The sequence below is a fragment of the Macrobrachium nipponense genome, chromosome 28, assembly GCF_015104395.2.
Source record: "Macrobrachium nipponense isolate FS-2020 chromosome 28, ASM1510439v2, whole genome shotgun sequence".
In the NCBI taxonomy this organism is placed as follows: Eukaryota; Metazoa; Arthropoda; class Malacostraca; order Decapoda; family Palaemonidae; genus Macrobrachium; species Macrobrachium nipponense.
The window spans coordinates 65,179,920-65,199,252 of record NC_087217.1 but is presented as its reverse complement, the minus strand read 5'-3'; the positions used below and the strand labels follow the sequence as shown (position 1 = coordinate 65,199,252).

Below are 19,333 nucleotides of genomic sequence, written 5' to 3'. Positions count from 1 at the left end.
AAAAAATCATTCAATAGACGATCATCGGTAAGCAGCGTCCGGATCCCATCCTCGATGAATTAGTGTGTAATTATGTCCATGATGGAGAAAAAATCCATAGTAATTAATCCAGCACTAAATCCAGTAGTAATCCAGGACGGAGTCATAAATCCAGCGTGAGTGTATAAATCCTTAAATCCACTTGAAAAAATGTGAGAGAGAAAGTGAGCCGCTCCTCGTCAATCCCGTGTAAGGTTATGCTGAAGACTGCTTAACTGTGTGAAAAAACTTCACAAAGGCTTTAGCGGCAGGCAGATATAACTACTGTAAAGTAGTTATTATTTAAAAGCAAAGGGGCAATTAGCGACACTTCTGTATGCCAAATGTATAAATACTGAACTATTCAAATTAATAATTTGAAGTTTTTGCAATGTTGCCACTCAGTCGTTTACACTAGTTGTTGCACAGTTATTGTTGAAATTATTATCTAAGCAGTTTTTTGGTACTTGTATTAATTTATTAAAGGAAACTTGTTTTTTTTTCATATCCATGGGGTGCAGATACCCCCCCCCCCCTCTGTAAAACTGCCACTGCTTTTGGGTAGAAATGCAGTTTAGTTTTTCCTGGTTATAAGGTAGTAATATTGGCCAATTCTGTCAATACCAATAATTTTAGAGCAGTTTAGATTTTATCTCCTTTGCCAAAAGAAATCCTACTGGAGGGTTGTACATCATCAGTATCATCCAGCTTTGAAAAGGATGCAAAATAGTTTTAGTAATTACTATGGTCAATAAGAAGTAGTTAATGGGGTGCATACTGGAAGGCTGTCTAAGTAAGGTACATAAAATTGTTCGCCTCATAGATATTTTTAATGAAAATAGTTGGATCCAAGTAATACACTACAATGCAACTCAAGTTGACATGGCAGTGTGTAATGTGAAATAGAGAGAAGCCTTTTCTCTCTCTCTTTTGGTAAAGAAAGCTCCAAGGTAAAAAATTAGTTTTTCCTAGAATAAAATCATGACAAGTTGCTGTCCTTCTGAATCTTGCAAGAAAGCTGATACAGAAACCTTTTATACAGTATATGAGGCTTGTGAAATGGCATTTATTGTATTTTTTATTAACGGTTTTTTAACTAAAACTGCAAGAGCAAATTGACGGGGTAAGGTGTAAAATGGGATGTGGCAAAAGCTGTTCTCCCTCGTCCTTTTGACAAAACAGGGACTTGCACAGACTTTTGGAAGGGCAGTCGCTAAAGTGATAAAAAGGAGACACTTAGTTTTTGAAAATTAAATCTCATGTTTTTGTACAAGTAACTTACCCAGCAGATATATACTTAGCTATAGACTCGGTCGTCCCGACAGAATTTCAAAACTCGCGGCACACGCGACAGGTAGGTCAGGTGATCCACCATTCCCGCGCGGTGGGTGGCGGGGTCTGGAACTATTCCCGTTTTCTAAGCCATAATTTCTCTGTCGGTTGAACGGACAACACCTATTGTTCGCTCCTCCATCTTGGATTTCAACTCGTTTGCCGAGAATTTGGATTGGTTTTTTTTGGTGACGTATTTCTTTTTTCTCTGGCTTGGCATACGCTTATTGTGGACTGTTTTTCGACTTTGGTTTTGACTACTCTTTCACGATGTCTGACGTTAAGGCTTCACCTATGTTTAGAGTTTGCAGTAGGGAAGACTGTAAGGTTAGGCTGCCTAAATCGGCATTAGATCCGCATAGTATTTGCGCTAAATGCAGGGAGAATGAATGTTCTTTTATTAACACCTGTGTGGAATGCGAGAACCTACGGGGGGGAGCTTGAATGGAAGGAATTATCATCATATGTTAGGAAGCTTGAGAGAGATAGTGAGGAAGGCTTCAGCTAGGTCATCTAGTAGATCTTGTCTCCTTAGAACAAGAAATTAACTCTCCATCTAACAATTTTCCCTTATTGCTTCAGCTGCTTCTCCCTGTTCTGAATCCAAAGATTCTTCATCAGAGAGGGAAAATGTAAAAGCTTCAATTAAGAAACTTCAAGCTCAGCTACGAGCTCTAAACCGAGGTAAGAGTGGTGATAGTGACTTGTGCAGTGTCCCCCAGTGCAGTGGAGGGGCTCTGACCGGTTCCTCTTGCTCCTAGGCCTAGACCTCTTCCAAACTCCCAGGACCAGGGAGGAGGAATGTCGAAAGCCGCAGGGAGGATGCAGAACATCCCCAACGGTCAGGCGTCCCTTTCGGCAGATCCTGTTGTTAAGTCCCAGGCTGCCTCGGATTGCCGCAGAAAAGGCGTCCTTAAGGAGTGTTTTTTCGGCCTCAGACTCTTCCTCTCCTAAACGAGGATGGAGTTCGGCCTCCCGTTCGCGCCCTTTGAAGAGAGCCTGGAAGGCGCCTAAAGGAGACGCTGCTGACTCCAGCCCAGAGCGTTTTCCCGAGGATTGGCCTTCTGGACCTAAGAGGACTAGACAAGAGGAGCCTGCTCTTCAGGATCCGACCAAGAAGTTTTTGGTTAATCTGCAAGAGCAGTTAGCGTCGCTCGTAGGCTCTTTTGCTAAGGACTCTACAAGGAGGAAGGATGTCTCGCTCCCTGTTAAGAGTTCCGCTAAGCGTCCTTCTTCGTATAGGAGAGAACTCTCACGTTCTCCAGGGCGTTTATCGCCTTCGTCAAGGGACTCGTCGGATAGGAGTTGTTCTCCTGAGAGAAGAGCCCTTTCGCCCTATAGGCTGGCTTCCCCGAAGCGCCCTCTTAGACACAGCGCATCGAGCAGAAGTCTCGATCGGTTTTAGCTACAAGGAACCGGAAAACCGATTTAGGTATCAGGATCCCTTGGGTCTTCAGGACCAGGAGCCAGACAGACGCAAAGAGGCAGCAAGACGCAAGAAAGGACGTCAAGAGCCTCTTAGAACGCTGGATTCAGGACGTCAGGATTCTGCTAGAAGGCAGGAATCAGGACGTTTTGAGTCAGGGCGCCAGAAGTCAGGGCGCCAGGAGTCAGGGCGCCAGGAGTCAGGGCGCCCAGGAGTCAGGGCGCCGGGAGTCAGGGCGCCAGAGTTCAGGGCGCCAGAGGCCAGGGCGCCAGGAGTCAGGGCTCAGGAGTGCAGGGTGCCAGGAGTCAGGGCGCCAGGAGTCAGGGCGCCAGGAGTCAGGGCGCCAGGAGTCAGGCGCCAGGAGTCAGGGCGCCAGGAGTCAGGGCGCCCAGGAGTCAGGGCGCCAGGATCAGGGCGCAGGAGTCAGGGCGCCAGGAGTCAGGGCGCCAGGAGTCAGGGCGCCAGGAGTCAGGGCGCCAGGAGTCAGGGCGCCAGGAGTCAGGGCGCCAGGAGTCAGGGCGCCAGGAGTCAGGGCGCCAGGAGTCAGGGCGCCAGGAGTCAGGGCGCCAGAAAACAGGACGCCAGGAGTACGTTAGGCGTCAAGTGTTAGGGCGCCAAGAGCCTGTTAAGCGTCAGGAATCAGGACGCGGGGATCTTTTCAAGCGCCCTGAATCAGGACGCCAGGAGCCTAGCAAGCGCCACGAACCCGACGAACCTAGACAACAAGAGTCTAGTAGGCACAAGAGTGTTGCCGACAGACAGGAGCCTCACTCTTCGTATAGGAGTGCTAATGTTCCGCGCTCCCCTTCTCGGGAAAGGAGTTCTTCTCCCGGGAAGAGCCAGATCACTCCAAAACGATCTCCTTCTGTAGAGCAGTTGGACCAGGTATCGGAAGACGAAGAGCCTGTAGATGTAGCAGTTTCGGACTACAAGAGACTTTCGCTTTTGCTGCTAAAGGAGTTCGGAGACTCCCTTCATCCTGCGGACCCTCCTTCACCAGGATCGTTGATGTCCAGCACTAAAGCTCTCAAATCGTCTTCCTTCGTTAAGATGCGCCCCGCTCTTTGTATGAAAAAGGCATTGAAAACTTTTTCAGAGTGGTTGACTTCCAGAAGGGAAGCGGGCAAGACAGTTTTTTCCTGCCCTCCTTCCAAGTTAACAGGCAAACCAGGAAGGTGGTACGAGACCAAAGAGCCGATGGGGTTAGGCCTGCCTTCTTCCGCGGATGCGGATTTTGCTTCCTTAGTGGACTCTGCTAGAAGGAAGTCGTTGCTGTCTGCTAAGGCGACTTGGGGCATGTGTGAGCTGGACCACCTTCTAAAGGGCCTCTTTTAAACCCTAGAAGTCTTCAACTTTATGGACTGGGCGTTAGGAGCATTAGCGAAGAGAGCTCAGGACACGGACTTTGTTTCCATGGAGGAACTTTCGAGCGTCCTGGCTTGTCTGGACAGAGCGGTCATGGACGGTTCTGTGGAAGTTGCCTCTCTTTTTGGAACGGGAGTTTTGAAGAAGAGATCTGTCTTTAGCTCTTTCTTAGCAAAAGCAGTATCACCCTTGCACAAAGGACATCTCTTCTTTTTGCTCCTTTATCCCCGCACCTTTTTCCACAAGAGACGGTTAGAGAGGTTTCGAAATCTCTTAACGGAGAAGGCAACTCAAGATCTCCTCACGCACTCAGCCAAGAAGTTTAGGCCGGCAGTGCCGATAGAGAAGAAAGAGAGACCCTCTTTTGTTCAGCCCTTTCGAGGGGCCTCCTCTTCTAGAGCCCCCTCTTAGAGGTCGAAGACCAGAGAGAAAGAGTAGACCATCTAGAAGGTCCTTCGGGAAGTCTAGATGAACAGCAAGTCCTCCAGACGAAAGTAGGCGCCAGGCTACTCCACTTTGCCAAAGTCTGGGCGCAGAAGGGAGCGGACTCCTGGTCCCTCTCTATCCTGAAAAAAGGATACTTGATCCCATTCAGGAAAATCCTCCCTTGACGACAAACTCCAAGGGAGTTAACCGCCAGATACTCTGATCCGGTCCGAAAGCTTGCTATGTTTGCAAGCAGTGGAACAGATGATTTCCAAGGAAGCGGTAGAACTGTTCAAGATCTCCAGTCCCCAGGATTCTACAATCGGCTATTCCTGGTACCGAAAGCATCGGGGGGATGGAGACCAGTTCTAGACGTCAGTGCCCTGAATTTCTTTGTCTTGAAGAAGAAATTTTCAATGAGACGTCTTCCTCTGTTCTATCTGCTCTTCGTCCAGGGGACTGGATGGTGTCCCTGGACCTTCAGGATGCGTATTTCCATGTGCCAATTCATCCGGCAGCAAGGAAATATCTGAGGTTCATGTTCCAAGGGAAAGTGTTCCAGTTCCGAGCGATGTGCTTCGGACTTTCGACTGCCCCTCAAGTCTTTTACGGAACATCATGAAGAATGTAGCTTATTGGCTACATCTGGAAGGGATCAGGATCTCGTTATATCTGGACGATTGGCTAATAAGAGCCCAATCGGAGAAAAAATGTCTGGAGGACCTTTTAGTGACTCTAAAGTTGACAAAGTCCTTAGGACTTTTTTTTAGTAAATCACGAGAAATCCATGCTGACTCCCCAGCAAAGTATTGTCTATCTGGGGATTCAGATGGATTCTCGGGATTTTCTAGCGTATCCTTCTCAGGAAAGGAGAGAACGCTGCCTAGAAAAGGTGTCAGTCTTCTTAAGGAAAGAACATTGTTCCGCGAGGGAATGGATGAGCTTGCTGGGGACCCTCTCCTCGATGGAACAGTTCGTTTCCTTAGGAAGACTTCACCTACGACCCCTTCAATTTTATCTGAAGGAGAAGTGGGATTGGAAGTCCAACAATCTGGGAGAGACTTTTCCAATCTCGAAACGGATCAAGGAGAATATCCGTTGGTGGTTAGATCCACAGAAACTAAGCAAAGGAATCTCCCTTCGCTTACAGAACCCGCACCTAGCGTTGTTTGCAGACGCCTCAGATTCAGGGTGGGGAGCGACCCTAGGTTCGCAAGAAGTGTCAGGCATTTGGGAAGGAGAACAAGTGTCCTGGCACATCAACAAGAAAGAGCTAACAGCCATTCATCTAGCTTTGGTTCATTTCGAGGAACAGGTCTCAGGTCTGGGGATTCAGATTCACTCGGACAACACAACAGCCCTCGCTTATATAAAGAAGCAAGGGGGGACGCATTCCTTTTCCCTGTACGAATCAGCAAAGGATCTGCTGATTTGGGCACAGGAAAGGAAGATCTCTCCTCCTCACAAGGTTTGTACAGGGAGAGAAAAATGTCCGGGCAGATCTGGTTAAGCAGAAAAGATCAAGTCCTACCCACGGAATGGACTCTCAATCCTCAGATTTGCCAACAACTGTGGCATCTGTGGGGAAGGCCCAATATAGACCTGTTCGCGACCAACAAGAACCACAGATTAGAAACCTATTGCTCCCCGATCTCGGATCCTCAAGCAGTAGCAGTAGACAGCTTTCTGCTAGATTGGACGGGCTTGGACGCGTACGCCTTCCCTCCTTTCAAGATAGTAGGAGAAGTGTTGAGGAAGTTCGCTTGCTCGGAAGGAACAAGAATGACCCTCATCGCTCCCTTTTGGCCGGCTCTCGATTGGTTCACAGAGGTGCTGGGAGTGGTTAGTGGATTTTTCCAAGATCGCTTCCACTAAGGAACGATCTTCTCAAACAACCCCACTTCGACAGGTTTCACAAAAAACCTCCCCGCTCTAAGTCTGACCGCCTTCAGACTGTCGAAGGACTTGTCAGAGCAAGGGGCTTTTCACGAGAAGTGGCGAAGGCTATTGCAAGAGCCAGAAGAGTCTCCACTTCTAAAGTATATCAGTCGAAGTGGGAGTTGTTTAGAAGATGGTGTAGGGAAAAGAAAATATCCTCCTCCAGTACCTCTGTAACTGAAATCGCAGATTTTCTCCTATATTTGAGAAAAGACTGTAACCTGGCAGTTTCAACAGTGAAGGGTTACAGAAGTATGCTGGCCTCAGTTTTTCGACATAGAGGAATAGATCTGACAAACAATAAAGATCTTCATGACCTTATAAAGTCTTTTGAGACCACGAAAGAACATGTAATCAAGAAGCCTAGCTGGAACTTGGATGTGGTCCTCAAGTTCCTAATGTCGGAAAAATTCGTACCGTCTCACGAGCTTCGTTTAGGGACTTAACAAGAAAGTCTTTATTCCTTTTTGCGTTAGCAACAGCCAAGAGAGTGAGCGAGTTGCAAGCTTTGGAAGGTAAAGTGGGGGTTTAAGAAAGATTCAGCGATTTGCTCCTTTCAACCATTTTTTCTAGCGAAAAATGAAAATCCCTCAAAGCCTTGGCCAAGAAGCTTTGAGATAAAAGGAATATCTTCATTAACAGGGAGAGAACTAGAAAGGACTTTGTGTCCAGTCAGGGCACTCAAGTTCTACCTGGAGAAGAAGAAGTTGCTGAAAGGTACAGAAGAAAGTCTTTGGTGCTCTGTAAGAGATCCGAAAAGAGCGATTTCTAAGAACGCCCTTACATTCTTCATAAAAGATGTAATAAGGGAAGCTCACCTTAAATGCGAAGAAGAGCATTTCAAGGTTCTCAGAGTGAGAGCTCATGAAGTGAGAGCCATAGCTACGTTGATGGCATTTCACAAAACATGGTCGCTTCAGGCTCTTATAGATTCGACATTTTGGAGATGTAATTCGGTGTTCGCCTCGAATTACCTAAGAGATGTTAAAATTTCGTACGAAAAGTGCTTTGCTCTGGGAGCGTATGTTTCGGCGAATTCAGTGCTGGGAGAAGGGCTGAGGCTAATCCTTCCTATTTAGTTTAAGGCTTAAATTACTGTTTATTGTGGTTGTTTTATTGGTTAATTGTCAGAGGGAATAGGGACCCTCTTACAATTCATAGATTGTAACAAGACTAACATGGTCAGGTGATCGGGATTGGCTTCAGTGCTCTTTGTGATTTGTTTAATAACCTTAACTCTGTCATGTAAGAGGGCGAGTCTCCATTGATATGACAAAAGGTCAAGGCTCTACCATGTAAGTGGGTCAGCCCCCATTGGTACGATCCAGTATAGGCTCTGTCGCGTAAGCGGGCTAGCCCCCATTGACACGATCCAAAGAGTTATTCAACCAATAGGTTCATTCCTCGTTGAAACTCTTGAGGCAAGCAGACTCATCGACAGTAGTCATGAAGTCTTCAGCCCAATAAGGTAGGAACTATGGATTATGTTATCCAAGAACATAGGTTGTTTTTTCCCTGTTTTTTAATGTATTTAGTTAAGTATTATTTTGTTTTTAGCTGTCTCTTGCCCGCCACCAAGGGTGCCAATCAGCTAAGTATATATCTGCTGGGTAAGTTACTTTGTACAAAAATGATATTGTTAAGATACAATAAAGTTTTGTACATACTTACCTGGCAGATATATACGATTAATGGCCCACCCAGCCTCCCCTCAGGAGACAGGTGTAAGAGAAATTATGGCTTAGAAAACGGGAATAGTTCCAGACCCCGCCACCCAGCGGCGGGAATGGTGGATCACCTGACCTACCTTTCGCGTGTGCCGCGAGTTTTGAAATTCTGTCGGGACGACCGAGTCTATAGCTAAGTATATATCTGCCAGGTAAGTATGTACAAAACTTTATTGTATCTTAACAATATCATTTTATATGCTAGTTATATCACAAAATATGATGTATACATATAGAAATAAATATGCTATTGACAAATATTGGTCCAATATCAATCAACCTATGAATATGATCCAATTAAATTATTATTTTGGACAAAAAGGCACCTTAGCTAGGAAGGAGGAGGAGGACAAGCTAGGGCTCAAGCACCCCAAGTGGCCTCCTTGTGCACGTCCCTATGACAAAAGCAGCTCAGAGAAGAAAAATATAATAGTTTTATTTCTCAGTGACATGCATGATAAATTCAAGTCTGCTCTTCTTTTGGGCACTGCAAGAATGGCCATACAGAATCTGTAACATCTTTATATTGTGTTTAGCCTTGTAAAATATTATTTTTAATTTTTTTTCCCTCAAAGGGCTAAGGTGTAAATAATGTACTGGCTTGGCAGTCTTTTGAATTTACGGTACAGTAGGGGGACATCATGCAGCCTAATTTTTAATAACATATGCCTGGCCTTGGTTAAACAAATGCTTTTCTTTCAGGCGAGACAAACACTGATATCGGCCGTGCCCTTGGTTTGAGCAGGACTCCTGTTCAAACAATAGTTAAGGGAAAAGAGCGGATCTTAGACCATGTGAAAGACGGCGAGTCAGTGATGGCTGTTACACTAAAAAGTGTATCTAGATTAGGGAAGCAACACAACACCAATATTGTGGAGATGGAGAAGTTATTGACGGTCTGGCTCGAAGATCAAAACCAGCGAAATGTTCCTGTGAGCTATGGTTTAATTCAGGAGAAGGCAATGGAGTTGCATAGGGCAGTAGGGCAGTAGGGCTGAAGAGAGAGGAAAGTAGTGGAACTGAAGTATTTACAGCCAGCAAAGGCTGGATTCATCGCTTTAAGTCTCGTGCAAATTTGCACAACCTTAAGCTGCAGGGTGAGGCTGCTAGTGCAGACCAGGATGCAGCATTTCCTGCATGTTTGGCAGAGGTTTTACTGCCGATTAAGTCTTTAATGTCGATGAAAAAGGCTTATTTTGGAAGCGCATGCCTCGCCATACATACATTTCTAAGGAGGAGAAGATAGCACCAGGCCATAATGTCAGTAAGGAGAGACTGACTTTACTTCTTGGTAGTAATGCTAGCGGTGACTTAAAGCTTAAGCCCTTGTTAGTCTACTTGGCTGAAAATCCGAGGCCACTGAAGGGAATTTTCAAGCCTCAACTCCCCGTCATTTGGAAGGCTAACAAGAAAGCCTGGGTCACTGTTAACAAGAAAGCCTGGGTCACTGTTGCTATCTTTGAGGAGTGGTTCAATGATCACTTTCTGCTGGTAGTTGAGTTGTATTTGAAGAAAAAGGGTCTGCCATTTAAGGTCTTGCTAGTGTTAGACAATGCCCTTGGTCACCCTGGTCATTTGGGTGAGATTTATCCCAATGTGCAGGTAGTCTACCTTCCTCCAAACACCACATTACTTTTACAACCAATGGACGAGGGAGTCATTGCTAGCTTTAAGGCATACTACACCATGAGAGCGTTTCGCAATGTCCTCAAGGCCATCGAAAATACAACTAACAAGTGGAATGTCAAGGAAGTTTGGAAGAAGTACAGTATAGTGGATGCTGTGAGGAATATTGACTATGCTTGGAAAGAGGTTAAGCAAACTAATTTGAATGGGGCCTGGCAGAAACTTTGTCCAGACTTCGTAATGAACTTTCCTGGCTTTGAGGAGGAAGATAGTCTTAATAGTGAGACCAGGAAAATTGTTAATTATAGCAAGAGGCTCAATTTGGAGGTCGAAGCTGATGATGTGACAGAGCTGCTGCAGAGAACGAGTTGTCAGCAGAGGATCTCATTGAGCTGGAGCAGCAGATGATCGAGGAGGAGGAGGAGGCACAACCCCCAGTGCCCCGCTTATTAAGTGCTACAAGTTTGGCACATGCTGTGGCCCTTATTGAGCAAGGGCTGGCAATAATTGAGGCACAGGACCCTAATTTGGAAAGATATTCCAGCTTTCAGAGAAAGGTTCAAGATGCTATGACCTTTTACAAGGAGACTGTAAAAGAGAAGCAGATGGTAAAAAGCATCCAATCCACACTAGAGGTTTATGGCTTTAAGAAAAGGTCTCCAGTACCACCTCTCACTCTTGATGGAGGTAAGGGATTCTTTACTTCTTTTTGTTTTGCTGTACATACTGTAAAAAAAATGTTTGTAAATTGTAATAAATTTTATGTAGTACCCGCTACATACAGTAAAACTCACAATTTTAATCCTTCCAGATGTGGTGACCACTCCTGACCCCACTGAAACTGTTGTGCCAGTAGTATCTCCAGCAGCCTCCCCTGGTAAGGAATTAAGTTTTTTATTTGTTTTACTGAAGTATGTAGTATACAGTTACTATATAAAATAAATATGTACATGTGCAGTTTTATACTGCACTGTTGCTTAACCTAATTTTTTCTATTATCTTTGCAGGATCAAGCTTTGACCTTCAAAAGGATAAGTCATCACTAGATGACCCACCAGCCTCTCCACCTCTATCTGGTAAGGAATTAAAATTTTTTATATTATATCTTGCATAAATAGTAAACAAATAGTAAATTGTTTTACTGTATGTACCTATGTTATGTACTGTCGTATAGTAACCAAATTTGTTTAAAATTTGCATTCCAGAATTGCCTGACCTCCTTCCATATGTTGACCCACCAGCCTCTCCAACTCTCCCATCACAAAATGAACCAATAGTACCAGCCTCTCCAACTGTCTGGTAATTAATTTTTTTTTTCATGTTTTACTGTACATACATAAATTATTTTACTGGGCATTACTGTACACTGTATGTACTAAATGTACTGTTGCATAACCTATTTTTTTTTATCATTTAAGAATTTGGCAGAACGTTACTAATGAATGAAGTATCTTTCGGTGCTGAATCCTTCAAAGGCTTTCCAAAGTCACCTGCAGCATCTCCATTATCTTCAGCTTCATCAGACACGGTGGTGCCATCGTCAAACCCCAACTCTCCTTATCAATGTCCATTAGGTAAGGATTTTTCATTTTTATATAAATTATCAGGCTTATTGTAGTACAAGTATAATGTAGTACATATAGTATGTACGTATTACTGTACATACTGTATTGTGTATTTATTACAGTATGGTATGTAAAATACACTACAGTTATTATTAGACTTCCAGTATTACTATTGTATAATTTTTATTTTTATCATTCCAGACTTCCAACCAGAGGAAGATTCCGATTCTTAGCCTCTCTCTCCATCCACATGTAAGTATGTAGTACAATGCCCATCCTAATAAGTACGCCAATCACTAGTATGTATACATGTATGTAATGTACATATCCACAAGCACACTACTAATTTTAATATGTACTATTGTCATTACAGACTACGTACTGTAGTACCAAGGGGCAGCTCGTGTACATATAGGCTCTGTGGATCTGCAGCACTCAAAATTTATTGATGTATATACATACTGTACTATATACTGTAACATTTAGTGTACATAATTACCTACATGTAGATAATATTTAATACATATGTTAAGTCATTCATAATGTCATTCATCTCATTTGTGAAATAATAAATACTGTATGCTTGTATGAGTAGTAGTATGTACTTTATAGTCCTAGTGATGCAATGATTTCTATTAAGAAAAATTCTCTCGCTAGTCTTCCAGAGATAAAGGAGAAAGTTCCGTATTAACATTTTCACCCAAAATAAAACAAGAGGGATGGATTCAATTTTTAAATGAAAGGATCAAACTGGACTGGAACAATATGGAATGTAGGTAGTACTACAAGGATTAGTATACTTTACATAACACCCTAAGGATTAAAGGTAGGCTTTCTTCCCTTTACAGTATTTAATTAGCTTAGTTATTTAAAATCAGAGGAAACCATTCCTTTGTACTTTTGGTAATGGAATTAGGCCACAAATTCTCTTATACGTTAGTTTTTAGGTACAAGCTAAAGGATTCCTTTTTCTTAACAAACTAACTGAACTAGCCTCGAGTGTTATGCACAATTTAGGTGAATGGTAGCTTTATAATAAAGATAAAATTACAGTATTAGTCAGTTAGCCACGCATGTTTAAGTATTGGATGACTCCTGCAGCACTAGTCTAGAAACTATTTAGTGGTACACATGCTTGATAGATTAGTTACTGGCAGGATAAAAGTCCCCCAAAGTCATTAGGATATATTCTTCGATGGGCCAAAACAGGAGCTATGCAAATAAAACTGGATGAAATGCTCCAACAAGCTTCAAACAAAAATTTCATTCCAACCTTAGCATTTACACATGTAACACACAAACATAATTAATGCACAGGTCAGTCTAGTTCTTAAAAATGCTAGGATAACTTCACTAACTCTGAAGACACTAGTCTGCACAACCCCAAATATTTTCATACTAATCGAAGCCTTTCCCTGTTGTTTTAGCAACATTATGAGTGACTGAACAAAAAATAAACCAACACAAACTGCAATTTAGCAACATTATAATGAATGAATAAAAAATAAACTAACACTCATTAACCTAAAAAATTTTTAAATATATAAAATTTCTATTTGAAACAACTTTTATTTAAGAAGACGTTCTCATTTAATCAATATTTTCTATTCAACTTCTGAGGTATACTTGACTCCATACACTTAGCAAAAATCAGAGCTGATAAACTTCGATCAAGTTAGTGAACCAGGAAAGTTATTACATACAATAGTAATGTCAGATTTTATGTTTACAATGGTGGACAGATATACTACAAGAAGATCAATAAAGAATGGATAAAAGTTGTAAGGACAAAATATTTTGCGTATCTCACATTTCCCTAAGCCTCTCCTTCTTAAACTGGAAACCAAATTCATCAGTTTACTACTTTTTTATATCAACATGTATGAACAACATTTGATGAAAAACGTGGCAAGAACAAAGCCCTGCATTTAGGAGTAATGAAGTCGGATTTAACAGGAGAGGTACTAATTACAAAAAATGCTTGGAAGGGCAAAGTAAATTAAGAAAAATATGAAATTGCATGAAGGGGGCCAATACTATAACACAATGTGAAAACCTACAAACTTAGTTTGAAAAGACAAAAATAATGGAACAATGAGGGTAAGTTAAGTCTACTGAATTGAGAATGATTACGAATTGAAGAATGGAAGGAAGAGAGACCAATTAAGTGTGAGATGTTTTAAGAGTTCAGGGAAAGTTCCAGGACCTTTACAAATGACAAACTATCTGCTAAGAGCAGTTGGAGAAAGTATTATGTAATTGCTACACCACCAGAATACAAAATCAGGATTAAAAAGAGATAGGGATGTAAAAGTACTGTAAAACTGAAAAGAGGATGCATTCCAAGATCCTTAATACATATTCATACCTTTACCCTTTGGAAATAAGGGCCGGGGGTGTAGGACTATTTTTAGTATTGTAATTATCTGTTTGCTAAATCTGCCAAATTCTCATACTCTTTGAATGTACATGTGAAGGAAGTTCATAATGCAGCTCTTATGCGGTTTTACTGTAACTGGTAACACATTATGACCATCCTTCCAGTCATACTCCTGTCTTCTCCCCATAAAGTAAATCGAAGCTGCTGAAATGTTTTGGAGTCAAACCTACAAATAAAAAATAACATTCAATAGTGGTATATATATTGAAGGGAACAGGGTACACTCAATTAACTCCTGCCTTGAATACTAGCACTATAATTTAAAATATTAGCATGAATAAGTCAGTTCACCTACTGTCTTTAATACTACTAAGATCAAAAACCTTTGCATTACAAAAATGTTAAAGAAACATACTACTGAGTCATGACAGCGGCAGGTGTACAAGAATTGGAAATAAGTACTACTGGCAGCTGGTAAGCTGTATACAATAAATACTTTAAAGACTAGAGAATCACTTAACTAAAACCAAATTCTATCCCAAGTACAGCACGTTTCCTTTACCACGACCACACACCAAATAGCCTTGCATATCCTTAACACTTTCTCCTTCTCTACATGCTAGACAAGACTAAATTTAATAAACTTTTTTGCCATTCTTGTCAAATTTGCAAATTTGTGAGTTATAAAACTCAAAATTAACTATACTGTAATACTAAAACTAACTACTGTAATACTAACCAGTCAACAGCTAAAACAAAATATTGTGCATGACCTCACAGTCTCTTAAGTACACAAGAGGTGCAGAGAATCTTCAGAAGCTAAAGAGGGAAGCTCATTACATAAGAGCACTAGCACAACTGTGGAAACAACTGTGTGAAAAGCAAGAAGCAATGGAAATGACGACAAGAAGAAATATGACATTGACTGCAATCAGAAGGTAAAGGGATAAGCATAAAATCTGTTGGTAGTGACGTAGAGATAACTAGTGGGGTGGCAATTGAAAAAAAAAATGGAGTAAGCATACTGGTCAATGTAATTAAAAGTGAAGATTCAGCCAGTCTTAGGAAAGATTGTAATGTTTCGAGATGTCAAAAAAAGAAAAAAAAAAAAAAAAAAGGCATGATGCGAAGGGCCAAACCATATGGAATACTATTGAGATGCGGCCTAAATCGCCTGACTAGATCTGGTTTTGGGTATGTCATGAGTAAATATGTACATAGCCTAGGAGAAAGAAGTCTATATGGAAGCTGTCGGAAACGTTGGGGATAAGTGATATACGGTACATGTATTTTTATATAAAATCATAAAGTAGTTTATCCAGATCAGTCACATCACAGATCTTGATAAGGATTATCCAAAGATTCTTTCAAAATTAACGAACATGGGATGAACTAGGAAGATAATGGAAATTATACACGTAATGTCCGGAAGAAAAAAAAATGCAGATACCAAAGATAGAGATAGTTTTATTCATGTGATGGGCAGGGAAGAGCAGTTGGAAAGTAAGCAAGTGGAGTGGAAGAAACAAGATCAAAACTTTAGGATGTCCTGGAAAATCATGGAGGAAAGGCATAGCTGAAAACCTAAACCAGATACAAACTGAAATATAAAATTTATGCTGAATGCCAAGCACTGGGACCTGTGTGGCCATTCAGTATTGAAAATAATGTTGCAGTAATTGTTAAGAGATGGTGGAAAGTAAGATTGAAGAAAGTGAATACAGGCAGTCCCCGGGTTACGACGGGTTCGGCTTACGACGTTCCGAGGTTAAGGTGCTTTTCAATTATATTAATCAGAAATTATTTCCAGGGTTACGACGCCTACAACACTGATCTGGCAGATGAAATATGACAAAAAATGCAAAATAATCAATATTTGAAGGTTTTTTTATGAAAAATGCAATAAGAATGCCGTTTACATAGTTTTCAATGCACCCAAAGCATTAAAAGTAAGGTTTTCTTAGGACTTTTGATGATGTTTCGGCTTACGACAATTTTCGGTTTATGTCTTAACCCGGGGACTGCCTTAGAATGAAAGTATGACAAAAGGAATGAAAATAAGAATTGTAGCTAGGGCCTGACGGGACACTGCACAGAACTTTAAATTAATGCCTATAGTGGACCACATGACATGTACTGACAGCACTAACCTTCTATGGGGCTAAACCTAATAAGAAATCAGACTAGGATTACACACAGACACGCCTTATAGAAAACCTGGCATACCTTGACAATATACTGTATAAACATATCTATATGTACCATTTGCTATCCATGTAAAACTACCAATCATGACAAAGTTTAAGATAAGCTATGTATGTAAAACCATTAGTATTAGTTTATATGCTACCACAGAAAAATGACTGCAAATTCCATAAAATCAAAACCTTTTCCATCAAATTACTCATACCCACTCATCTGCATTTTATAATAAATATTCCACAGATGATTTTGTCAAAATGAAATGTTAAATCAGTGTCACAATTAAGTTACAGATAATAGTGCTTACCGAGACATCACCTACCTTATTGTTTAGCTGAACCAATAAAAATATGAATCTCCATTTTAAACCAACAAATCAGTTAGTGTTGGCACTGGTTGGAAGTATGAATTATCAGAGTACCTGAGCTTGGGGTTTAATCATAAAGTGGCTACGCAATCCACTTATCATATGCTGGTTGATAATTTCATGTTCAAGCCCTGAAATGAAAATTACACAATACAATCTATTTCAAACTTTGTATAAACTGGCAATGCTGCCATTATATTAAAAAAATTTCTCAGATAAGGCACAGAACAAATCCTAACATGTAGCTATATGTACTACATACTTTCACTAATCCTTTAATCAAATTACATAAGGAAAGCTTAAATTTAAACCACCCTGAGACATCCACTTCTACAAAGAACCAGTTTAGAAAAAACCATCTAGTGAAATAAATTAAACAATAATTTCTTAAAGCCCTAGTTAAAGTGCAAGCACTTAGCTCCACCAAATTTATTCTTACAGTGACTGGCATTGCATTTTTTTTTACTAATAGTGGCAACTATTTTTTAAAATTAACAAAACTTGTCATAAATAATTTTTCTGACAAACCGTCAGTTAATAACCAAAGCACTGAGGCTGATATAAGCCTTATGAAGATATAATTCAAAGCTGCTAGCTATAGATTACAACAATTCAGGTAAATTGGCAGTTGTTCTCCACGCCATCCATGTGAACGATCAAAATACTAGTGAACTACCCTCATTCTTTGCTATAGGCAAACACAAGGCAACTTACTTTTAATATTTGCTAAAGTTCACAATAATTGGGGATGAATCACTGGCCAAAGAAAACCTTTAACTTGTTTTAAGTTGGTCTATTTGTCGAAGCTGTAAAGTTTACAAAATTGGGGATGAAGGAGTGCCAAAAGAATGAATGGGGTACATCTCATCACCGCCAACTCATCGCCGCCTACTCATCCCCGGCCCAACTCATCCCTGGCCCAACTCATTCCCGGCAGTGATTAATGAAATTATGTAAATATTAAAAACACCTTTATTCAGAATAAAGTATGACTCTTTCATGACACTAAAAATAAATTAACATATAATTAAAGACCAAAAATCCATGAAAATATAGAAAAAAAAATTTATTTTAAGTTATGAGAAATGCCTCTTAAATATTCAATGGGAGTCCTTTCATTAAAATTTTGGACAATTCTAAGAATGCAGGAATCAGTATCCCTGTACTTTTTTAATTTGGCGGGTGGTGAACTGCCTGTTATAAGTGATTCCAAATAAAAATCTCTACCTTTCTGAACTTTTTTAAGTGCATTTATGAATTTCCAGAGTGTAGGATGTTCCATTCCTAATTCCATTTGTAATCTTCTGTTTGCTCCTTCTGCATGGTTGTTTGTTTTATCTTCATGATTCAAAGTTCGAAAATATAAATTCCACATTTCCAATGGAAAGAGTGGTGCACGTCTGCTATTTCCACGTCTGTTTAACCGACCCATATAATTGTCTTAAAGCCCGTTCAAGATTGGCACATGCTCTGGGGATAATTCATCAGCTAAGACATCAATATATGAATCAATATGATTGACAGGTACAAATGCAAGCGCCAGTATCATTACTTGTAAAACTGAAAGTGATATATCGAAAGGTTAATAATTACTAACGTTTTTGTTGACAAACATCTGATTTCATACTTGGGTACTTTTGTTTGTAATTGGTAATTGAGTAATTGTCGTCATGCGTTGAAAGGTTAAAAATTACTAACGTTTTTGTTGACAAACTTTGATTTCATAGTTCGGTATTTTTGTTTACAAATAGTAGGATTGGTAATTGAGTAACTGTTGTTTCGTTTTTATTTACACTGCCTTGCAGTGTGTGTGTGTGTGTGTGTTGGACCGGTGATGAGTTGGGCCGGGTATAAGTTGGGCTGGAGATGAGCTGGGCCGGAGATAAGTTGGGCTGGGGATAAGTTGGGCCGGAGATGAGTTGGCAGTGATGAGTTGGCTGGCGATGAGATGGCGGCGATGAGTTGTCCCATTTCGCAAAAGAATATCTTCAACACTTGTTTAAAGTTTGTCTACTTGTCAAACAGTCAAGTTCACAAAATTGGGGGATGAAGGCCTGTCAAAAGAATACACTTCATGTATAAGTCTGGTTAGAATTCTATTGCACGTTTTGCACTGCTGTGATTTGGACAACTGAATCTCTCTCCTTGAAAAACACCACCTCTAAATGCAAAGGTTGTTTACAAGGGTTAACCTGGCAAAATTTTCCGTGTTGATAAAATAAAACTGCATACCAAGGCACTTTGCGAGGATACACAAAACTACATTATCACCTTATGTCTTAGCTCTTTATCAGCTTGTGAAAAAATTTTTAATTATGCGCTTTAGTGGTTGAATGATTCATGTTGTCATTTTAACTATACTGTACCTGTTCTGCATATCTGGTAGGGTCTTGATGTGTTGATAAAATGAACACACCACAATTTGTAGACTATGTACTTCATTGCACAAGTCAGCGGTTGTAAGAAAAAGGAGTTAAATGCTAAAGTCACCTTCAAAAAAACACTTCATAGAAGTAAAAAAAAAACTACTTTACTGTATTGCCCATATAATTATGTAACCTATCCACAACTTATTTCAAACTTCTTTGAAACTAAAATTCTTCATATACAAAAGAACATGTGGTCTGTTTTCACTTAATTACCTATGGCAACAGGTGTTTTGACTTGACTAATAATGTCAATACCAGATAAAAATTTCTTGAAACTCATGAATGCAGTGTTCTGAATCTTGCTGGCCAATGCACAATGCTTCTGTCGAAGAAAATAAATAAACTGAAAGAAGATAAATTATTTAAAAATTCACAAGTTAGTAATTATTAACAAAGTAAACAATTACTATGATTTAAAGGTTTGCAAAACCACCCAGCAAATCAACCCATGCACAAGAGTCAAACATGTATTGCTTGTAACTAAACTATTCCGCACACATGCACCTCATGCCCTAACCCAATTTTGTAATTC

At 40.6% G+C, this 19,333-nt stretch overlaps 1 protein-coding gene and 1 long non-coding RNA gene across 3 annotated transcripts; one reads left to right on the top strand and one right to left on the bottom strand.

Moving 5' to 3' along the window:
* Positions 1–8,444: 8,444 nt before the first annotated feature.
* On the top strand, positions 8,445–12,996 carry LOC135201844 (uncharacterized). 2 transcript variants are annotated; one of them, XR_010311618.1, is made up of 7 exons: positions 8,445–10,545; positions 10,670–10,735; positions 10,866–10,934; positions 11,064–11,157; positions 11,277–11,432; positions 11,625–11,675; positions 11,797–12,996. XR_010311618.1 is itself a non-coding variant. In XM_064231130.1 (5 exons), coding segments are annotated over exons 1-5 (513 nt in total). In that variant the 5' UTR covers positions 8,445–10,262; the 3' UTR covers positions 11,278–11,618. The 2 variants fall into 2 exon arrangements, 1 of the variants encoding a protein (XP_064087200.1); XM_064231130.1 differs by lacking the exons at positions 11,625–11,675; positions 11,797–12,996 and having other exon boundaries at positions 11,277–11,618.
* A 134-nt stretch (positions 12,997–13,130) lies between these two features.
* On the bottom strand, positions 13,131–19,119 carry LOC135201845 (uncharacterized). Its single transcript, XR_010311619.1, has 3 exons — positions 19,015–19,119; positions 16,328–16,503; positions 13,131–14,029 (listed from the first exon to the last, which is right to left on the bottom strand). It is a non-coding gene; the product is annotated as an uncharacterized LOC135201845 (long non-coding RNA).
* Positions 19,120–19,333: the final 214 nt, after the last annotated feature.

Bases quoted from the DNA above. Each gene is read 5' to 3' on its own strand.
- LOC135201844 (XM_064231130.1), top strand. From the start codon at position 10,263: ATGATCGAGGAGGAGGAGGAGGCACAACCCCCAGTGCCCCGCTTATTA. The intron at 10,546-10,669 runs GTAAGGGATTCT...TAATCCTTCCAG, and splicing joins ACCTCTCACTCTTGATGGAG to ATGTGGTGACCACTCCTGAC. The intron at 10,736-10,865 runs GTAAGGAATTAA...TTATCTTTGCAG, and splicing joins ATCTCCAGCAGCCTCCCCTG to GATCAAGCTTTGACCTTCAA.